This window comes from Cuculus canorus, chromosome 17, assembly GCF_017976375.1.
Source record: "Cuculus canorus isolate bCucCan1 chromosome 17, bCucCan1.pri, whole genome shotgun sequence".
NCBI classification, from domain to species: domain Eukaryota; kingdom Metazoa; phylum Chordata; class Aves; order Cuculiformes; family Cuculidae; genus Cuculus; species Cuculus canorus.
Genome location: NC_071417.1, coordinates 5984468 through 6006562, shown reverse-complemented (window position 1 = coordinate 6006562; position 22095 = coordinate 5984468). Strand labels below are relative to the sequence as shown.

The 22095-nt window shown below is 45.1% G+C and overlaps 3 protein-coding genes across 6 annotated transcripts in view; 1 reads left to right on the top strand and 2 right to left on the bottom strand.

The window, feature by feature from the left end:
- MPHOSPH9 (M-phase phosphoprotein 9) overlaps positions 1–3183 on the bottom strand; it is a 28620-nt gene extending 25437 nt beyond the window's left edge. The window contains exons 1-3 of the mRNA XM_054082614.1: positions 3049–3183; positions 1551–1680; positions 506–656 (exon numbers count right to left, since the gene is read on the bottom strand). Of these exons, the coding sequence (XP_053938589.1) occupies positions 506–656; positions 1551–1654 (255 nt within the window). The 5' untranslated portion in view covers positions 1655–1680; positions 3049–3183. The remainder of the gene's footprint in view (positions 1–505; positions 657–1550; positions 1681–3048) is intronic.
- A 145-nt stretch (positions 3184–3328) lies between these two features.
- On the top strand, positions 3329–7600 carry MTRFR (mitochondrial translation release factor in rescue). 2 transcript variants are annotated; one of them, XM_054082617.1, is made up of 4 exons: positions 3329–3458; positions 5075–5385; positions 6090–6337; positions 7370–7600. In XM_054082617.1, the coding sequence occupies exons 2-3, from the start codon at positions 5110–5112 to the stop codon at positions 6300–6302; spliced, it is 489 nt and encodes a 162-aa protein (XP_053938592.1). In that variant the 5' UTR covers positions 3329–3458; positions 5075–5109; the 3' UTR covers positions 6303–6337; positions 7370–7600. The 2 variants fall into 2 exon arrangements, with proteins under 2 accessions (XP_053938592.1, XP_053938593.1); XM_054082618.1 differs by having other exon boundaries at positions 3433–3495.
- On the bottom strand, positions 5392–21469 carry CDK2AP1 (cyclin dependent kinase 2 associated protein 1). Of its 3 annotated transcripts, none has more exons than XM_054082622.1 (4): positions 20591–21011; positions 12290–12396; positions 11338–11464; positions 5392–6021 (listed from the first exon to the last, which is right to left on the bottom strand). In XM_054082622.1, the coding sequence occupies exons 1-4, from the start codon at positions 20658–20660 to the stop codon at positions 5996–5998; spliced, it is 330 nt and encodes a 109-aa protein (XP_053938597.1). In that variant the 5' UTR covers positions 20661–21011; the 3' UTR covers positions 5392–5995. The 3 variants fall into 3 exon arrangements, with proteins under 3 accessions (XP_053938597.1, XP_053938596.1, XP_053938595.1); XM_054082621.1 differs by lacking the exons at positions 5392–6021; positions 20591–21011 and adding exons at positions 7754–8499; positions 21226–21469; XM_054082620.1 differs by lacking the exon at positions 5392–6021 and adding an exon at positions 7754–8499 and having other exon boundaries at positions 20591–20990.
- Positions 21470–22095: the final 626 nt, after the last annotated feature.

The window sequence follows — 22095 nt, the reverse complement described above, 5'->3', positions numbered from 1 at the left end:
TTAGTGACAACAAGCAGGTAATTTAAAAAATCCAATATATGGGTTCCTACAATGCAGTAAAATCTGAATTTATGCTAATGTTTACAGAGGCCGATACTTAAAGCATAGGACATGGGACATAAAATGCACATGCCTAGACACAAACATCCAAATTCTTTTCTTGAAGTTGTTAAAGAGCACCAAAATAAGCATCTGTCAAGAGACAGTTTGATGGACCACAGCCAGAAAGTTCAAAAATTCTGCAAGAACAACTTGCCATCTTAAAATACTATTATTGACATCTGTATTGCAAAACACTAAAATAAAAAGCTAACATAAAATCGTAATAAAATCCATCCATGTGACTAGTTCAAACACTATAAAAAGATTTGTCCCATCATGAAGAATAAACACGTGCATATATAGAACTTACGGCTAAACTATATCATCATTAAGTCTATCTTCAAAAATGCTAAGCCAATGAATTAACATAATTTATTTTTAAATAGACCCTGAGATCAAATACCTCACAGTTTTTCACGATTTCTGAGTCAGCATTTCCAACATTCTGGATATCTTGCATAAAAGACGTGAGCAGCTCAACAGAACCAGACATTAACGAGGACCTAGTATTCCCTGAGTAACCAGAAACTCCATTGGGATTGGATGAGGGACTTCTAGTGAAACATGAGGAAAAACATTTCAATTATTTACTGAGCCAGTTGTCCAACATAGTGGCCAAAATAACACATTGCTTATGCTACATAGCCATAAAATAATTATACACTTAATTTACATTGTGACACTCATTGTGCTGAAAAAAACACCTGACACATTCATAAGAATGAGGATAGTTTTCAGGAAAACCTCAAAGACTCCACCGCATGCTTCACTCTTATCCTACACACTGCTAAAATGCAGTAGCTTTCCGAGAGGAGAGACAGAACAATCAGCACAGATATTACTGTGCACTAGTACAAACAGCAATAAACTCAGTTTTTCAAACCTGTGTGTGTCTTCATAGATTCTGAGGTCAGAAGCTTTCAGATCTAAGCTTCTGTGCAACAGTGATTTTATGACATCCAAGACTACTGCCTCCTTTTGAGAGGTTACCAACGCAGTAAGCAACTTGTAATTCTCATCTTAACAGGTCAGTCAAGGAGAACCTCTCCTCATCTGTCCCCCCTTAGGCCATTCACCTGCATTTGCCCTTTTTATTCACTGAGAATACCTTGGGCAGGTAATAACTTGAACAGAAAAATTTGGTTCCTCTGAGCTGCTCTTCTCTACAAGTGACTTAGTGTAATGCGTGATCTTCCCAAAGAAAGGTCTCTTACAATTTGTCGCGCACCCCCCTCATTCGAAGAGACACAAGGCAATGGAAGTTACTAAGCTTTTAAGGGACACTAACAGTTCTTCACTAAGGAAGACACCTGCAAATTTAATATATATATATGTGGCATAATAGTATGTATTATTTCACCTTAGCACCAACATTACAGTAAAAGCGTACTAATTAAGCAAAACAAAAATAACAAACATATTTGTTAGGAACTCTTACAGCACAGTACCTGTTACAATTCAGGTCACAGACAGAGCTGTGTGTATTTTTGACATCAGAGCCTGCAGAAGATGAAGGGATTTCTTGTGTTGCATTCACATCACAGTTTTCCATATCTTAGGCTCAAGAATGACATTACCCTGAAAAAACAAATGAGAGTCACCTTCATATTTTAAAAAGCTGGTTGACTCCATTGTTCGAATAGAATTTGATTAAAGAGACAGTTGTCTCAGCCAAACCACCCCAGAAAGTGCCAGCATTCCACAACCAACCTTTTTTCCTAGTCCCACACGGTGCTTGCAAACTGCTGCTACTGACTCAGCCATGTACTTGCTGGGACTGCTACAACTCAAAGAGATTCCTAGCTCTGCATCGAACACCTAGACTGAGCTGTAACAGGAGTCTGAATCCAAAACATTCCAGGTAGAACAGTGTTGTTTGGTTGGGTTTTTTTTTAAAATCTGAGCCTCTACAGATTTATTTTGAGAATTCCAATTTATTTAACCTGCTGAATTGGAATCTGTGCCTTCCCTGGAAGAAACACACCCACCAAAACATAAAATACCACTGAGTTAGACTGCAGTTGACCAGTTCAGCCATTTGTGTGTGTAATATTTGGCTTACTTTTTTCCACAGAACCCTTATTATCACTGTTTAACAGGGTCTCTGGAGCGGCTGGATGGCAGTGGTGGGGATGCAATCATGGGCAGCCTATCTCGGCAGCACAGCGGATGGGTGGGACTTAGCTGTGACACAGGTTCGTTTCATAACCTCATTACAAGTCTGTTCTCAATAAAAAAAAATATTAAGTGAGCTATAACTGGGCTGAAAAACAGCACAGCCGTCAGCTGCTGTTTCCATAGCACAGAAGAGTCCTTATACAGCCAAGTCCCTACATAAAGGAGATTAAAGAAAAAAAAACAAACTGCAACGTATTTTGACTCCCAAGCAACAGCGCTGATTTAGATGCAAACACCCCGGCCAGCAGAGACCCGCAGCACACGGCTCTGCACCGCTTCCCGAGCGAGACCTGCCCGCTGCTGCTGGTCACAGTCCGTTCAGGGGTGACAGGGCGCCTCAGCCCCACCTTCCCGGCTTCCCAAGGACTTCCTGAGGAATACTGAGACGGGACAGCAAGCCTCCCGGCTCTAAAGCCCCGCTCCGCTCAGGGAAGACCCTCGCCCCCACAGCCAAGACCCCTTAGGGCTCCCTCCCCTCCCCAGTGCCTCCTCCTTCCCTCCGTGACGCCCCTCACCGTGTCTGCCTCCTCAGAGTCGCTTCCCCCCCCCCCCCCCCCCCCCAGTTAGCGATCTCCTCCCTCTCTGTCGCGTCCCCCGGGTCTCTCCCCTCGCCAGTACCCCACTCAGCGACCTCCCCCCCGCCCCCCACCGTGGGGACAGCTCGGATTGCCCGCCGGGGCGGCAGAGGCGGCGGGGCGGCCTGGGGACGCGGCTAAGCGCAGCGGGCTCGGACTCCGCCGCCGCCCCCGGGGCCCGCGCGGTCCCTACCCACGTTGCCGGAGCCCGCGAGGAGGCGCGGCGTCCCCCAGCGGCCCAGCGCCCCCCTCCCCGCGATTGGCGGCCGCGTTTCGAACGCGCTGGAGCCGAGCGCAGCCGAGGCGGAGCGCGGCGCGGGGATTGGCCGCCGGGCCCGCCGCCGGGCAGCGCCTCCCGCTGCCATTGGCCGCGAGGGGCAGAGCGCGTGGGGATTGGCCGGTGAGGCTGCGCGCCGCGCGCACCCCCGGGCTCTGATTGGGCTCCAGGCGGGCGCGAGCCCCTCCGTCGCGCAGTAATTGGCTCCCTGGGTGCTGATTGCCCCGCAGGGTAACGCCCTCCCGCGCGAGCGCAGAGGCGGCGGGAAGGCGTGCGCATGCGCGGGGGGCGGCCTTCGGTGTGGGAATAGCCCCGGGTGCCCTGAGGTAGGCGGTGGCGGTAGGAGGACCGCGGCTTCTCCCGGTTCGTGACTAGGCCGGGGGCGCCGGGGACAGGGCGTCCGCCGCCCTTCCCTCGCGCCCCTCCTCCCCTCCTCCCCTCTCTCTGGCGCGGGGCACACTGGTGCCGCTGTTAGGGCGAGCTTTAACCCCCGGTGCCGCCGCCGCTCCCCTGTGTCCCTCTGAGGAAGCGGGGAACGGCGGCTGCTTCTGGAACTGAGAACGGGAGATTCTTGCTGACCCAGATCTGCGCTTAAAAACCTCACACACAGAACGTTAGGAAACCAGAGCAGGAGGGACGAGGTCCCCGGCAGGGCGTTTCTGATTTAAAATAGAGTTTTCCCCATTTTCTGTATTAGACCTGTGAGAATTAATTGATAAGTTTTGCTGCAGATGGTTTGTATGTTTAATTATCTCATCGTATAAATCCGTCTTGTAAAGATGTAGTTGGTTTAGGTCAAGAGAGAACCTGTCTTAGGGCTGTGTGAATTTATTAATGCGCTTAGTTGTCTTGTAAGATGCAGCTGTTGTAGGTCAGGAGAGAACTCGAAGGAAGTCTCCAGACATGGTTGGATAAACTAAAAAAATAATGAACTTTCTTTGAGGATTTATATGGTTGTCTAAAACTAGTAAATATACTTAATGTTTTTATAAGATGTTATGCCTTTTTTAGAAGGGCATCCAATTCAGCGCTGAATTGCAAACTAAAAATATTGCCTTTGCTTCAAAGACTTTGTCCTTTTCAGTATTTTACCAGTGAATGAGTGTTTCTCACAGACCACTCACCAAATCCAATGCACGCTACAGCCTGACCTTAGCATTTGGAAGCCACTGTAATGGAGCAAGGTCAAAAGCAGAGTCTGGAGCATGTAATCTGTTTAGATAAGGATTACTCTGTTTCTTGTACTAACCTACCAAAACGAAAAAGGAATAGCAGAACTCGGTTTTATAAATCAGTCTATAACTGTAAATATACCCACCAGCGTGCTGCTGCATACCACTAGTCAGCTGTTCTGACCGAGCAGTCGTAAATTTTTCCCACAGGTAAAATTCTGTCTCTGCATTCTGACTTGTTCAAACTATTCGAGCTCTGTTCTGCTACACCTGATTTCTCATGTCCGTATCCTTGAGACAGAGAGAGGAGGGTTCCTGCACGGTCCCCTGTCCGCCCTGCCTGTAGTTGAAGGGCGTCAACAGGTGAATTGCAGGTAGTTGCCAGCAGGACACAACCCAGGCATAAGCGAGTGTCAGCAGAGGCTTCCCAGTCAGACTGCAGTTAGAAATATCCTCTTTCCTCTCTTTTTTTTTTTTTTTTCCAGATATCTTCAATCTAAGTGTCAGTAGGAGTACCAATTTGTTTACTGTTTTCCAGATCCCTTTCAACAACAAAATAACCTTGACTATTTTAAGACACCTAAATGCAATGAGAACTGAAATTCCATTTGGAATGGTAAATATTTCAAGGCAAATGCCTATGATACCAGTTCAAATATCCCTTGAAAATAAATGTGAATATCAAAATACCACTTAAGCCATCCAGCTACACTAGATCGTCCTAAAACAAGGATTCTCCTGGTGAACTCCACTCCCCATTTCTATTTCAGGTTTCATTCCAGAGAAACCGTGTCCTTGTTTCTATATGAATGTTCCAAGTTTATTTCATTTTACATTCTTACTGAGAGAAGTACGAACACCACTGTGGAGACAATGGATTTTGAGGAAGCAGCAGTTTTCTCTACCTGCAGCACCCTTACTCCAGGCAGCGGGAAAGAAGAACTCTTCCAATCTCCTTGAACTAACTGAGGCAGAATTAGAAGAACAGTTTGTGAGAGGGGATGGCCCAGGAGGTCAAGCCACAAATAAGACAAACAACTGTGTTGTCTTAAAGCATATTCCATCTGGGATTGTAGTGAAGGTAATTGTATTTTATTTCACTAAGTCACAAATCTGTCACGTCTTCCGAGTCTGCCTTCATAGTGAAGCATAATCACAGCGTGAAAGTCATGGAGGAACAGTTTGTACTGTGAGGAACCGTGGCAAGCAGTAATTTTGGCTATCAGCAAATAAATGAACTTGGGGTCACAGCTGATCCTCCTGGCTTTGACGTGCAGTGCTGTGTTGTATTTTTCTATAAAATTCATCTTCATTGTAGCTGCCTTTCAGTGCCAGCTGTCGCGTTCCCATCCTGTCCTTCTTGTGAGTTAGTTAATTAACAAGTTGATCATACTCACTTTTTTTAAGCATTACTCTTACCTACTTCTTGTGGATTAATACTTTGAAATTAATCTTTTGCTTCCTTATCACAAGGGAAGACACAGCTAAGTTAAACTCAGAAGCAGCTTTCCAAGGTGATATGGAAGCAGTCTGTTTGCTGACAGAATTAAAGATTAATGCAAAAGCCAGTCTGACAAGTTACAGTGGCAAATAATTATTAGGCAGCCTCTCCAAAATGTATCACCTCGATACAAAAGTTCTGTTGGTCTTTGGTAGAAGGATGCTCTTGGCTTGGGGAGAGGGGAGTTTCTTTACTGTAATGGCAGGAATATATAGACTGAAAGGGAAAGCAGAATGAAAAACAGGTTACTGTTTTAGTGAAAATGTCCTGTTGTATTTCTTCAGTGTCATCAAACACGATCAGTGGAGCAGAACCGAAAGAGAGCCAGAGAAATCCTGCAGGAAAAAGTTGACCTTTTCTACAAAGGTGAAGATAGTGATGTTTTTAAAGAGAAGAAAGCATCAGAGAAGAAGAAGCAGGAGAAAAAAAGAAGAGCAAAGGAAAACCTAGAAAGGAAAAAGCATTTTAAAGAGATGCAACAATTGGATAAGAAATAAACATGTGAAATGAAATGCTGACTTGCCTTAGCAGGGTAAGGGAAACCTTTGTCATTGTACCTAAACACTGTTTTCAAACTGGTGATGTACGGCTTCACAAGTGCAACTGAAATACTGAGTAGAGGCCTGCTATTGCTGTAAAACCAAAGTGAACAAAGCAGTTATGTATGCCTGCTTCTGTATGCTACCACCTTGTAATTCACATTTAGCAATCAGTTTTTCTGCCAAATTCAGAAGATGAAAAAACAGTCCTTGTTAAAAAGGAACTGTAAACGTTCCACTATTGTTACCGGACACAAAAAAAATCAACAGGTCTCCTTTTCCCAGATGACACCTTATGATGCTTCATAGGAGTTCAGTACATACAGAAAACCGCCCTAAAAGGTTCTAAATGTTCCATGCATACTGAAGCAATGCCAGAAATCCTTTATAAAGAGTGACTAGGCTTAGATATGGTTCTAAGAGTGACAGTGGTCCTTGGCTGCCTCCTTCACAGCTGTCAGCTGAACAACTGTTCTATTCTACTCAATTCTGAATGAAGTTTACACAGAGACTTTACATATCTCATCTGGAGTGGTGATGATCATTGTTAGGGGAAGGCAGTCCTGTGAGTGAGGGTTGCTCAGTCATGTTCTTCCACTTAAAAGGTGAAATTGGATCATTGCAGATAGAGAACAATGCCTGTTGGAAGCTGCCTGCCAAGGCAACAGAACCCAGTTCATCCAAGCTGAGAAATAATTAACTTTGCCTCTTAATAATGTGTTTTCTTCAGGTATTCATAGCTCCGTATGTATTGGATATCCTAGATATTCCATCTTCCTTAGGTTTTACATTTGATTTTACAATAGTGAATTAGTCCCTTATTACGTTTGTGCTACGCTGCAGTTAATCTTGGGAACTTCGGTATCTTCACTCATTTTGACAGTTTCCCATTTTATGCAAATACACGCAGCAGCATTTTCCTTGTCACTGTGCTTTGGAGCCACCAGCGAAGCATACGTCCCTGCTTTAGTCCTGTTAACAACTCTTAATTGCTTAACCAGCACTTCTCTTTAATTTTTGGACAGCACCCTCACCAGCTTCCACTAAGTTCTGACCTCCAGCAGCAAAGGGATGCTGCTTCAAGAACTGAAGCCAAAGGGTGTATTTTGAGAGCAAGGGAGACTCCTAGCAACTACCCTTCTTACAGAGCTCGACTGCATCTGGAACTTGCCATGGATGGAAACGCTCCAGTAATCTGTAGGCCCGCTCCTTTGTCTGTTCCTGAATTTAAGCCTCTGGCATGAAGGTTAAATTTTTATCTGCTGAGAGTTCTTGTTCATGGAGTATGAATCTGATTAAAGTGACTGTACATAGTTTTAATACAAACTGTTAATGAAAATAAGCTTTATTACGTCAAGTAATAAATACATACAAAGATGCAAATAACAGTTTTAGTAATTTATCTAGAATTTTCTTTTTTTTTTTTTTTTGGCAAACTTTAAACTGAAATCTCCAGCCTTAATGTAGAAATTAGCTTTCCAGGACCTTGTTATTATTTAATAGGTTTCCCTATTCTCCATATCATTCATGCACTTTAAATAGACTTCAAAGCACTAACAGTCATGCAAATGTTTATGTAAAATGAACAAAAAAAAGGAAAGAGAAGGAGAAGGTTAATTCTAAGCAGGGTCTAAGCTGTATGAAAAATTGTGACTTAGCAGACTACTAGGTACAGCATGCTATTCTGCCTTTATTAAAAAAATCCTTAGAGCTTATGTCAAACTTTGAAAGATTGACAGTTTGGGGTTAAGTGAATATAGTCAAAGGAAAAAAACAGAACGAGGCTGTGGCTGGATAAGAAGAAAACTGAAATAGAGCCTGGGATAGAGCATTCCTCTGCATGCAGTTCGGTTTTCATGTTTTAGAAACATTTTAGGGAGTTTTAACGTTTTTACAAAATGCAAACCCTCAGTAAGCTGAAAAACCCTTGTTTTCTCATTCTTGACTATACAGTTTTATAAGGGAAAAAAAAAGAAAGGTAAACCATTCAAAATAAAGGCATTTGTCTGAATGTTTCAAGAGTCAAAAGGAATAACTGTTTCCTTTCTTTATTAAGAGATGGAAAATCTTGCAACTGAATTCGTGGGCTAGGATCTTGCATTTCGTTCCGTCTCAGCCAGGCATTCCCGAACTAATCCTCTAGCGTGAATAATGCCTGCAGAAGAATTGGACATACTTTAATTCATCTCATTCAGGTCACACTTGCAACAACAGTTCAAAGGTTTACATATTTCTGTCCCGAGTTGCCAAGGTTACCGCAGCCTCAGAAGAGGGAGAAATCCCTGCTTCTCCAACATCAGCTGCTGCTAAACAAGTTTGCTTTCCAAAACTGGCATTATAAACTGAAAAGGGACTACACCAGCAACTGGAGCATGGTAAGATTTGTAAGTCTGCAGTGACAGGTAGATCTTAATGTACAGCACAGGCCTACTTAAAATCAGAGACTTAAAAGAAAGGGAAGAAAAAAGTCATCTCACTTACCTGTGAGTTATTTTGCTGAAGAAGTGAAAAGTGAAGTGAAGTGAAGTGAAGTGAAGTGAAGTGAAGTGAAGTGAAGTGAAGTGAAGTGAAGTGAAGTGAAGTGAAGTGAAGTGGAAAAAAACCCCACAGTTATTTGGGGAGTCATTTTAGCAGGCTCTAAAAGTCTTAATACTTTGGAGTTTTCTAAGAGGGTGCATCAAAATCCAAGCCTTCATAAAACTGCTTAAACCCAGGTTGTGCCTCTCATAAGAATAAGAAGACATTTTTTATGGTGAGTGCAAAGAGTTCCTTCCTAACACTGGCTCAGCTCCCAGTGTAAATCATCACCACTTTACATGCTGCCATGTCTACTCTCATCTGATAGATAATGTGGAATTTTCCACTACGAGTCCTGTTGCCTCTGAGTTCCAGCAATCTGGACCTTGATTCTTAATCTTGGAACTAACTAGACTCACGTTCACAAAGCTGCTGGAGGAGCAGAGCTCAAGATAAATTTTTTAAATGAGACACTCAGATTTTTTTACAACAACTGAGGTTATATTTTAGTGACAGGACAAGATAGAAGGTGATTTCTCTGCTCAGTCATGCTCCCTAACAAGGTGGAGAAAGGACAGTAAGGCAAAAAATGAGGTTTAATCTCTGTTTAAAGGGAATGGATTCTGTTTCTAGAAGGCTGCTAGCCCAGATCACAGGAACAGCCCTTACATCCAAGGAGTACCCACCTGAGACTTGACAGGTGCAAGGCTTTGCAGAAGGTTTAACTAACACAGAGAAATCAAGCTGCATCCTGCAGCTGTGGGATGCAGAAACGTGTACTCAAAGCAGTGCATTAGATGCAGGTCTGGTGGCAGGATGCCCAGTTTATGCAGCAGAACTACCCTGAATTATGTAGAACACTGGGAATTTGGCCAAATTTAGAGGTCAATAGCCTCCGTGCATAGGGACGGGTGGAGCTGGGAACAGGGACTTTATTCAGGAATAACCTCCATATGGCCATGGAGGCTGCAGTCACATGGCTGCCCTCAATCACTTCTGCTCTCACACTTGCACGTGCTGGTTCAGAGCTCCTTCAGCCGTTAGGCTCCCAAGATGGAAAGAGAGGGATGTCTGTGACCAAAAGATGGCAGCAAAAAGTATTTATTGGGATTCTTTGCAACACTGCCAAGTCACAGTGGCAGCCTTGAATCTTAAACCTGCATTAGCCAACAAACTAAATACTCACTGCAAGAAGCCGCAAAACAACATTTCCTTGCCAAATGGAACCACTCAGTTCAGTCTGCGTCTATGCCGGTCTCTCTCAAGTTGTCCCCATTAGCCTCTTGCCATTCATGATCTATTAATACTGACTCCGGCAATGCAATAAAGAGAGACTCCAGCAACATTGATTTTAGCTGGGCCAGATTCCACTTACCACTCATCAGAAGACTTTATTGCATCCTTTCCCAGAACAGCTACTAGTCATTTTACTGCATGTCATGGCAGATATATTACTCTCCCATAATGGCTGAGCCTTAAATAAAGGTTTGTAGTCTTGGGTAAATGTAAGAAGGATTTGCAAGGTGAATTTAGTCTGTTACAATAACATGCTCATTCCAGGTGGAACGGATGAGCCGAGCTGACCAGAAGGATCAAGGAAAGGGAGAAAAAAGGTAACTACCGCTGGCAAAGGACAGAACTGCCAGCACAACTGTTGTCAATGGCCTTTCAGGATCACTTCAGGAGCTGGAGAAATGGAATGTCCCACTGCTCCTTCAGAAATATCTCTCACGTCCCCTGTAGAGGACAATGTAAAGCTGATGTCACTAGTGGGGCATGCAGAGGTTTCTTTTACACCGCAAAGAAAGTGCTTTTATTGCCCCTTTTAGCTGACAAAGCAAAGCTAAGGAGACCTCATCAGCCAGGCCTAAAAGCTTCTACCTCCCTGATTAGTGGACTCTTAATGACACCCACTCGCGATTAGGTAATGGAGGCAAAGCAGCAGCTGCACAGAGAGGCAAAACTGGATGTTTGACATCAAAATCTGAACAGCCTTCCCTGACAACCCTTTTCTTCTTTTAGACGTTCTCTCCACCTGCCCTGGTGTGCACTACCACAACATAGCAGCTCTTCAGTAAAGACCCTTGTGTCAAGAAGATAGGTGATGGATATGAGAAAAAGTAAACAGTGTTTTTGGAGACTGGGTAGAAAAGGGAACTGATGGGGCCAAGTCGGTCACCAGGAATCTAGCAGCACATATCCGCTAGACACCTTAATAATTCAAATCTTGTTTTCGAACCCTTAACTGAAACTCCTCTTGTGCACATGAAACACATTTGGTCACTGGTTTATCTATCAGATACCGCATGAACCGAGTATCTCAGCGGTTCAGCTGCTTGTTAATACACCCAGTTTAATGATGAGCTCAAAACAGCTGTCTCCTTCCAAAGGAAACAGTCATCATGAAGCCATATACAAGTAGTAAGTGTACAAAGAGTACGTGACTTTTTTTTTTTAAGATAAATTTAAATGTTACCTCTTTTTAGCCTCTCCATCGCACTTTTACTCCCAGCGTATGTGGGTCTAATCTCTTTTCCTAATTCTTCTATGATAGCTAGAAGTTCTGCATATTTGCTTTGTGGTACTTGACTGCTGCTGGTACCCTGTAGTTGAAAGTAGATTAATCTCAATTAAATATTGCTAAAACCAAAACAATTACAACAAACAGCAACTGGAAATTCATGGAGGACCAGAAATACCCCTGGAAGCCACTTTTTAAAAAAATAAAACTTCAGGTTTATTATATAAATGTGATTTTCTTTTTGCAGTTGCTGCTACAGTTGAACACAATGCTACATGCCCTCCAAAATCTGGGATCGACTGGCAGGATGCAAGATTGAGACCTGAGGTGGAACAGAAGATAAAACACTCCTGCAAGAACAGCAAACAGAGAACTGCTTATTTAACTCTCTTTTTGCTTTTTCAATGTTTATGTGTACATTTTGTGGAGACGTTAGCTAGGCAGAGAGAGCGAGAAGCAGATATGAACAGAACTGCCTATAAGATAAGGGAAATCCTATGAAGTCAAACAGATTTCACTGAAACTGTACTGCTCCTGAAGCAGCCTCTTGACTGTCTGTGACACACACTTTGTGAGTGTAAATTTGCCAAAGAAAAACAATAGAGAAAGATTCATTTTTTAACAAATAATTTCAAAATATGTTAGAGTCCTTACAATGAGAACACAACTCAAGATGTTTCACTGTGAGGGATGGGACTAACAGTTAATTAGTAAGCAATCTCACTCAGCACTCTGCTTAGTCTAATTTGATCCCAAGACATGTGCGATGAATCAGTCTGCCATTTGGGTTTGATTTCAAATCTTAGTGGGAGGGAGGAACACCTCAGATTACAGGGCACAAAGCACGCTGGAGTGCAAATGTAGGGTCAGTAATCTGATTAAAGAAAAACAACAAGTAGAGCTGTACCTGCATCCCTTGTGTATAGCCTAGAGATGGGGGTCCATAGTCATTTATAAGCTGTCTGTATTGCGCAGACGTTGCCATACTTGTGGAGGGAGAGTGAACGCTCCCAGCTGTAAGAGAAAATGTAAAAAAAAATCTATTATTACCTAAAAATTAATTAGTCTGTTACACTGGGACACATTTTAGATCAATTTTTCTCTAAAGCTGTGACCTCTCACCTTTGTGTCAGCCCGCTAACGCCATTTCAGAGTCAGAGTTTGCTAGGAAGAGAATGGTTAAATTAATGCTTTTCTAACATTTGCTGTACATTTGAGAACAGCATAACCTGCAACATTATCAGGGCAAATTGTTTGCTTAAAGGTGAAATAGTAACATGACAGGTTGTTCTGCCCAGACGAACTGAAGGAGCCCTATTTTTGCTGTATACGTTCCACAGAGATGAGTCTATGCACTGTACTATTTTTACTTTTTCAGTGCAAGTTATCTGAAAGTAATTTTGCAACTCAAAGTGTCACCACATGGTCAATGCACGTTACCCTCAGTGCTATTTTCAGCCAATGCCAGAACTATTCCTAGGGAACAGTCAGTTGAGGTACCTCAGATCTGCTGTTCATTGTATGCCATCAGAGGCAAAGAGTGCTACTGCTCTTTGTGTGACATCAAACATTTTCAGCCAGCTGAACTGTGCTATGCAAGAAAACCAAAGGAAAAATAACATCACTTTGGGTTATGGTTATTTTTTTCTGAAGTTATAAAAGACTGTATTCATATCTACAGGGTTCTGAGCCAGCTAAGAGTTACAGAAACAGACCGTAATGTGATCATTGACAAACTACTCCAGAAATGAGCAATCACAATGCTTCTCACTCCCAACAGTTAAGAATTTGGGTCTGAGAAACAACTTCTAGATTTTTCCTAGGGGGCTTCGTGACACTGCCCGTTTCACAACAGCGTTAGAGCACCTGCTGGTTATGGACTGCACACATAGGACTGAGGCAGCATTACATCATCCAATGTGTTCACTCTCGCAGCTGCAGTGCCCGTGCATCCACTGATGCTGCTGCCTTTGCCTGTAGGCACAGACACAGACTGCCTGCTGTCTGGAAAGATCTTCCCCCTTGCAAACTCCTTTGCTGAAAATTCCCAACTGTCTTTCATAGGAGGAACAGATCTCATTTACCAGCTTGCATCTAAAATCTAATTTAAACTGATGCTAAAAGTCATTGGGGGTCAGAACTACGTAAATCTCTAGCTGCGTTTTAAAGTTGCAAGTGCTTTCATTCATATTTTCCCCTGACTGCAAAAAGAAAGAGCCAGCAGTTACACTGGAAAAAAAAACTATGCTGGCCACAGTGGAACAGACTCTTGTCCTCAGCCAGGATGTCTTTCCACTTCAGAATTAATCACACGATATCACTGTGGTGTTGTCTTCATTATGAGAAGGGAATGAGTTTCTAATTTTAACTAGTTAACCAGATGCGAAATCTTAAAAAGGGCAAACTGGGCTGGTCGCCAGGTGACTTCAAAAGAAAGGCAAGGTTTCTCCTTGTCTTTAATTAAGCTGGTAAATTTTAGTGCATTACAAATGCATTTCCATTGCTAATGTTTCACATAGAACTAGCTGTCACATTTTGTTAAAGCACAGTAAAACACAAAAATCCCACCACATGTATAGGGTGGGGCACAGTGAAGGGACACCACAGTGGTCAGCTATTCTCTCAATTAGCTCTTCACATCACCAGCTGAAAATATGCACACAATTGTCAGATTTCTGTCTGTGCAACTCATTCAATACTGCAAGTCCAGATGACTACATTTCAACAGTTATCAAGCATGACACAACAACAAACCGCATCTTTCCTCCAAGGACTACAAAACGCTTCAATAGCATTAACAAGCCCCTTGTGCTGCAAGATAAGGTTTAATTATCTTAATTAAGCAGAGAAAGACTTAAGCAATTTTTCGTCATGTGCAATAAAAGACCCATCCTGCAAAGACTTGTTCCTAAACTGTTACTGCAAGCAATCACACTCTAGACCTGGGAGCTCCAAACAAGCTCTGAACTAAGGTGAGAACTTTGATAACCAGGCCCACAAACCCTGCAGTACCCACTGAACAAACCTTAGCTGCAGCCCACACAGAATAAAAAGCAATCTACACCACCCTATTGGTTAATGATAACACAGTACAGATAATTTTGTGATTGTTGCAGATTACGTTGATTTAAGCAATGACACACGCTTGGTCTGTATAACGCAGCAGAGTATGTCTAGATAGGAAAGAAAACTCTACTAGAAATGTGATGTGCCAAGACAAAGCAGGGAATCCAGCGGCTGACCAAGAAAGTTTCACAGATGTGAAGCCAGCAGCACATGGCGTTGCAGTGGACAGTAGCTGGTCCCAGCAGGGAAGCCTGAATCCAGCAGTGACTTAGTCAACACTGAATGACAAAAACAAACAAGAACTTTCAGCAGGCGACTGTAAGAACCTGGAGGCTGCAGCCGGAGCACAGCTCCTGCTTTGAGTCAGCAGCGGGATGGGTAGAGTTGCGTGTGCCGTATTGTCTGCCATAGCCGCGACATATGCAGAGCTGTGCAGCAGACACTAGAGGCCATCGCTGAGTGCGGCGTGCCCTGCCAAATGACAGATCGTGGTAACCATGGTGAGTTTACCCGTTTCTTTGCAGTCTGCATCAAAAATGTAATAAGACATAATGCCATGCGCTGAACACTTTATCAGCAGCAGCAGGCCTGGAGAACAAAGAAAAGGATTTGACTTGGCCATGGCACCAGCCTCCTTCCACCCAGGTCACAAGTTGTGCCAGTCAAACTCAGGGTGGGTTAGGAATGAAAAAATACTTAATTTCACCTGATTTTAAGATGATGCAATCATGAAAGTGAAATTAATTGCAGGGCCATCAGTATCTCATAGGGTAACAGATGCTGAGCTTTTTGACCTCGCACTTCATATATTAATGTCGATGAGAAGACCTGGGTCTTGGATGACTCTTACTCAATTAACCCAAAACACATCTGTACCTCCGAACATCCTGTATATCTCAGATTAAAAATAAAAAAAAAAAACACAACACAACAAACAGCTACTGCTATTGCAGTTAGCAGGAAAAATTGCGCCAGCAAGTCTCACACTCAATACCCAGTCAAAAATCAGTGTGACAATTAAGTATTCACGAGAGAGAGGAAAAAAAAGGAGGGGGGAATCTAAATTGCAGTTTGCTCTCTCGCGTTAAAATGACAATGGAGACAAGACAGTTAAGAACTGACAGAATGGAAAAGGGAGTGTGCTTGGTACTGAATTTAAGTGACACCCTGTATCACATCCCAAATTGTCTTAATGCTCGCTGCTGCATGAAACCTAAATTAATGTATGCACTTTCCTCCCTTCACTTTCCTAATTAAATGTACACAAAACCTTTTATACACACATTTATTCTTGTGCCAACAATGTCTTTTATTCCTGTATTCAAACAGAAGACTGCCAGAAGCATTTTCCCCCACAAAAATATAGTGATTTTCTTGTTAATCAATATTAATCATTATTAATTGGGGGTGAGGGTGTCTAACAATACAGCAAACAGAAATGAGATTTTTGTGTCAAAATCTCTTCCTTGCAGCTGTTCTTTTGAGCCCAAATTAACACCATGGGAGACAAAGGATCTAGGATCAATCTTTGCTTGCCAAAATTCCCACTGACCGGGAATTACCCTGTGCTGGGTAAGGTCCTATAAAACCGCATAGGTGAACTCCTGCCATTTTACAAACTCTTTGTACACATGAATATGACAGCCTGTAAGGAGAGATACCTGGAGTTTATCCAAGGTACATGGTAAAGTCTATGGAACCTCACAGCTCCTACCTCTATTTCACAGCCTCTTCAAGCCAAGGTTGCTTGCAACATAAAGGCTGTTGCCTTTAGACAACTAGGGGTCATCACCCCTTTTTGGAGGACCTGCTGCTGGAAGGTACTGCCTCTGCCACACCACTGGAGGACATTTCTCATCTGATTCAGATGACAGCAGTTTGATTCCTAATGGTATGCGGTACAAGACAACCAGGCTGGAATATTTTAACTGAGAGGATATAAATTCTTTTGTCCTAAACTGGACAACTTTGCAAGAAAACACATGTTCACGTAAGCTGCTCTGCCAAGGTACATTGTGAAGCATTGTCAAACACAAGGGGAGCAGTAACATCTTCAGCCAGAGCAGACATTTCTGCAGCTAGTACCTAAACTCAGCCTGAATCACAATTGCAGTGTTTTGGCTGCCTACAAGAATATTTGATTCCTTAGCCCTCTACGCAGTTTGGTTGAAATTCAAGAAGAACTCCTTGCCATCCATGGGACACCACATGCATGCCTACACAGGAAGATCCAGTGCACAGCCAAGCCACACACTGAACTTGACTGGAGTTGCCAATCCAGAGCGAAAACAGACAGCCTCATTTTTCCCAACCTTCCAATAATTTCTTAAAATAATGGACCCCATTCTCATTCGCACAAAACTTTCCTTAAAGCAATGGCTGTGAAAGTTGTATTTTTACCCACTATTCCTCCCTTAAACAGCCCATATGGTAGAAACAGATCCTTCTTTGAATAAAACTATTTCCTTTTAAAAAACATCCAGAGTGCACACACACACAGATATGTTCTCAAGAACTAGGACATTCTTTATTGGAACAGCCAGAGGCCTTGCTCTTTTGATCTGTCTCTGGGCTGTTCCTCTAGTGTTCTCATTCTATTTAATCTTTCCATGTGGGTAATGGTGATGTTTTAGCTCTCCTCTTCCTATCCACCTGCTTCTTCTTTTTTTTTTAATCAGAAAAATGATTTAATCAGTCACTGAGACTCCCCACTATTCCTCTCTTAAAGCTTAGGACACAGGCTATTTCTACACTAGCAAGGTATTTGGCACAACTAGGAAGATGATCAGAAGATGAAAAACAGGTGAAAGGGTATAAATTAAGATTAGATTTTGGCCTGGGCCCCCAGACTAAGTGTCTGTATCATGGGTAGGGTTCAAAACTGTCCAGTCCTTGATTTGCACTCTTGTGTTCCCATTAAAAGTAATGGAGCATCAACGTTGCACAATTAGAGCAGAGTTTCTGGTTTACTTTTATGCAAAAATAATCAAGTTAGCGTGAACCAAAACCACTCCGCAACTCAACCAACATGTGATGGGTGGGGACAATGAGGAGATCTGCTGATTGTGAAAGCCGTACCACTGCTCTGAACCCAAACATGCAGGTACACAAAGCCAAAAATGCCAGTTTTCTACATGTCCAAAGAAGTCCACTTGAAAATCACTAATTCTGAAACATGTTTAGTGTGCTTCTTTTCAGGTCATTTTTAACTTCATAAGGACTTCAAGAGATCAGGGAACCAGCAAATTTCCGTTCAAATCAAGGGGAGAGTATATTTCCTAGAAATCATCCATTCTGATAAGGCATGAACACTTTGCTCTCTGCTCCGCCTACAAACAGTATTCTTTCCAGTACTTCCACTCCAAAAACAACCTCTCAATGTGGACAACAATATCAAACATAAGCTGTCTCTGCAGAAGGCAACAAGCAAGCCATTTGCTCATGCAAGTCTGTACTGCAATATTAATGGTATAAGGAATGGACTAGTGCACTTGGTATCACTTCCCAGGATGGAATGAAATTAGCCTCTCTGTTTGCAAGCTGCAGCCCCAGTTAGGGAAATTATTTTCGTTTCACCTCTGGGTGAGAATTTACACTTTTCACCAAGTAACTGCCTGTTGCTGTGAGGTGTGGCAGGTTCACGGACAGCCCTGCTGGTCCTCAGCCACAGCAGCACCCCTCATACAGGTCACCACTTGTTGTCAGGGAGCTAAGGAACAGCTCCTTCCCTTCTCACAGTCTGCTGGAATTTGTTTTTCCAGATCCTACATATATCAATTTTAAGTTTTATTATATGAACAGGATTTTGTCTTGAAACCTGATATTTCTGGAAGAGTTAGAATAAAACCAAGAGAAAATCCCAAACTCTTTTAGCTGGCCTCTGTAAAACTACTTTTCTCTGACCTGTGCACAATCTCAACAAAATAGGAACGCTGGTGAAAATCCACAGAGCCCAAAAACACATGGACAGAAGAGAAAAGACAAACTACAGAGAATACAAACAAATCAAAGCATGGCTGTTAGAAAGTGTAACACAGGATGCTGAAGGGTCAGGTGAGACTGGGAAGGTAGAGCCACAGCATCACAGGCCCCTAACAATGCACTTTTTTACTGTCCAGGCAGAGAAGGTGCTCGTGCAGGAAATTAAATCGGGCTCCCCAAGAACAGCTTGGAAGCGACAGCCTGGGGTGCTACACACAGGGGCCCAGTTCCCATAGCACCTTCCCACCAGGATGGCAACAGATAACTCGGACAAAACAGAGCAAGCCTGGCTGCAGACACCCTGGGTCAGGTTTCACCACTGACCTGGGCAACGGGGAAGAGGAACAGGCACCAAATTCTGCTGTGACAACATGTTCTCCTTCCCCCAGCCTGGTGTAAGGCAGAGGAGTCAGCACCCAGATGCTTCCAGTATCCTGAGTCACTTGTGAAGCAGCTGCATTTTCCTCACCCACAGTCATCCCCAGATCTGCTGACAACCCATGACGGCTTCCTCCCCACATTTCCTGCCCCCTAAACAGCTCCTCTCCCTCTGGACTTCAGCCCAGGTTTCTGAGTCTTCAAACACGCTCCCGTGCAAGAACAAAGCACAGTCACCCCTCCACAACTGCCTCATCTCACCCATCCACTTACTGAGTGCAGTTTAAACACTATTTTGCAGAGTGGCCACTCTCAGCCCAAACTTGAAAAGAGTTAGCTCTGCAGCAAGGACACGGCTCCAGGAGCTGAGTCGACACTGCCTCTCCAAATACTCCTGCACCACAAGCCCTGCACTGCAGGGAAGCAGCATTACCTCCCAGAGGAAAATCCCTGTGAGATCCACAGCTGGCCAGAGCCCTTCGTCGGCCGAGACCAAAATATTCAGCATTCATACAGAGAGGCTTCTGTTGGGCTGATTTCAGGCCAAAAGGGACAGATTTCCTCTTTTCCTCTCCTCTGCAGAACTGGAGAAGGGGGGGGGGGGGGGGGGGGGGGGGGGGGATGCTTCTCCCCAGGTTTGGAAGCAAACCTAGGATTTCTCCTCCTGGCTGGGGAGGCATTTAATTTAAGCACAATAGAGAAGCAATCTTCTTCTACTCAGAATCACGCTCCAGAAAGGAGGGGAGGGGGGGCATTTGCAGTCATATCACTGTGAATTCGATATGTGCAACTGCAAGGACTGCTTTGTCTAACTCCCTTGGCCTTAGGCCACGGTGCTGGCAATACCACTAGCTGGAGGAAGAGCTGGTGCGTGAGGATAATGGCAGAAGACAAGGAGGGAAGAGAGAGCCCATTTTGGATTCAAAGGAAGACGTTCTTTCATTGAAAAGATTCTGGGGGTGTTGAGAGGATGATCCGAACTCAAAAGAGAGGACAACTTAAGACAGGAATAGTTCCAGCATGACAACAAACTGCTGCAAAGTTGCCGTTATGAGGAAAAAAGGGAATGGGGGAAAGGGAAGATAAAACTGCACGAAAAAATCTAAACCCCTGACTGCACACGGAGCGTCGGAAAGCACACAGACACAGCAACAAGAGGACCAGAGAAAGAAACTTCACCACTCGGCTCACAATGCGAGCAGCATGTCTGACCCCTGATTTCACAGTCCTGGCTTGCAGCACAGCCACATTCAGACCCCGCCCTGCATGACCTAACCCCCACCCCTCACCCACCACCGCAAAATACCACCTTTGTTTTCCCTGCAATTTTATGGCTGTTCTTGAGAGCCAGGCACAGGTTCTCGTGGGAGCCGACAGGAGAAAGGTTTCCCTTGCTGGGCTTTGTTTTGTTTCTCCTTTTTTTTTTTTTCCCCCTCCGGTGACACGTCTGCTTTTTGTCAGGAATCCTTAGCACACTCCCTGATTCCTGAACCCCTGGCTGAACCCACTCGCACAGCCCAGTCCCCCCGAGCTCAGCCCCACGCAGGATCCAAGGGTGTGGGGCAAAGGGACCTCACTTCTCCCACCAGTTGGTGAGGCTCCTTGCAGTAAAGCAAGATCTCTGCTCTGCCGATGGCTAGAAAAGAGGTGCATCTTCTTCACCCCTTTCCTTCATCCATCTTTCAGGATTACAAACGCAAACGGCACTCTAAAAACCATCCAGGCAGGTTTTCCCTCCTCCCTAAACCCAACTGCAAAACTTTCCCTTCTTCCCCAAACCCACCAGCCTGACTCCTGGCTGCAGACGGTCCCGATGCCCGCCAGGCTGGGGCGAAGGGAGACGGCAATATCATTCTCTTGAAGTCAGACTCAACTTCTCTCCATGTCGGTTCTGTTTCCGAGGGGGCACAGAGGAGCCCGATCCGCTCCGAACGTCCCACAGCGAAGCTACAGCAGCCGCGGCTTTGTTCGGGATGCACCGATCGAGACGGGAGACCCGCTTCTACCAACCCCTCAGCGCAAGAAAAACCCCTCGCCGGCTGCTGCCCGCGGGGATCGGAAAAAGGGGGGAGTTCCGTTAAAATAATAATTAAAAAGTTAAGCCATGAATGCCATCAGGGAAACTTTTTAGAGAGGAAAGTTGGAAAGACTCCTGTGCAGATCCAAGGAGAAGGAATACACGGCGCTTCGGGAGAGGAGAGGAGAGAAGCGGACCCCCCCGCAGCCCGCGGGCGGCACTTGCGCGGCGCGGCCAGCAGCGGCCCCCGCGGAGCCTCCGGGCGCCGGGGCCACCCCGGGGCCACCCTCGGCGATCCCGGGGCCATACCGGGGCTCGGCGGAGCCACCCTCGCCGCCCCCGCGGGTCCCGTCCCGTCCCCCCCCCCCCCGAACTCGCCCCCGGCTGCCGCCGCCACTTACCCGCGGCGAGGGGCGCCCCGGGGAGGTGCGCGTTCAAGTTGGGCTTGTAAGACATGGCCAAGGACATGGGCGGCGGGAGGCGCCGCCGAACGGCCCCGCGGCGCCCGGCACGCCGCCTTGTTTACGGGCGGCAGCGGCACCGGCAAATATGGCCGTCAGTTATATTGACACCCACAATGCAATATATCATCCATACATCATGAGGAGACGCGGATCCGCAAACTTTCGGGGCGAGGAGGGCGGGCGGGAGGGAGGGAAGGAGGGAGGGAGGGAGGGAGGCAGCCGGCGGGGCGGGGGCAGCGGGGGCGGCTCGAGAAGTTTGGCACAAACTCCGTGTAAGGGGGGGACCGGGCGGAGGGAAAGGATGGAGCCGAGGAGCTCCCGAGCCGCCTCCCTCCTCCCCATCTCACACCCTCCTTTCCATAGAATCATAGAATCACCGGGTTGGAAAAGAGCTCTTGTATCATCGGGTCCAACCATTCCTATCTGCCACTAAACCACGTCCCTGAGCACCTCGTCCACCAGCCTTTCAAATCCCTCCAGGATGGGGATTCCACCCCCTCCCTGGGCAGCCTCTGCCAGGGCCCCGTGGCCCTTTCTGTGAAAATTTTTTTCCTGATGTCCAGCCTGAACCTCAATCACAGCTTGAGGCCATTCCCTCTTGTCCTGTCCCCTGTCACTTGGGAGAAGAGCCCAGCTCCCTCCTCTCCACAACCTCCTTTCAGGTAGTTGTAGAGAGCAATAAGGTCTCCCCTCAGCCTCCTCTTCTCCAGGCTAAAGAACCTCAGGTCCCTCAGCTGCTCCTCATAAGACTTGTTCTCCAGCCCCTCACCAGCTTCATTGCTCTTCTCTGGACACACTCCAGAGCCT

Coding starts and splice junctions, on each gene's coding strand:
- MTRFR (XM_054082617.1), top strand. CDS start 5,110: ATGAATGTTCCAAGTTTATTTCATTTTACATTCTTACTGAGAGAAGTA. Junction 5,386..6,089: donor CATCTGGGATTGTAGTGAAG/GTAATTGTATTT, acceptor GTATTTCTTCAG/TGTCATCAAACACGATCAGT.
- CDK2AP1 (XM_054082620.1), bottom strand. CDS start 20,660: ATGATATTGCCGTCTCCCTTCGCCCCAGCCTGGCGGGCATCGGGACCG. Junction 12,397..20,590: donor TGCAGCCAGGAGTCAGGCTG/GTGGGTTTGGGG, acceptor TTTCTCTTACAG/CTGGGAGCGTTCACTCTCCC. Junction 8,500..11,337: donor GATGGAGAGGCTAAAAAGAG/GTAACATTTAAA, acceptor ATTCTTCTGCAG/GCATTATTCACGCTAGAGGA.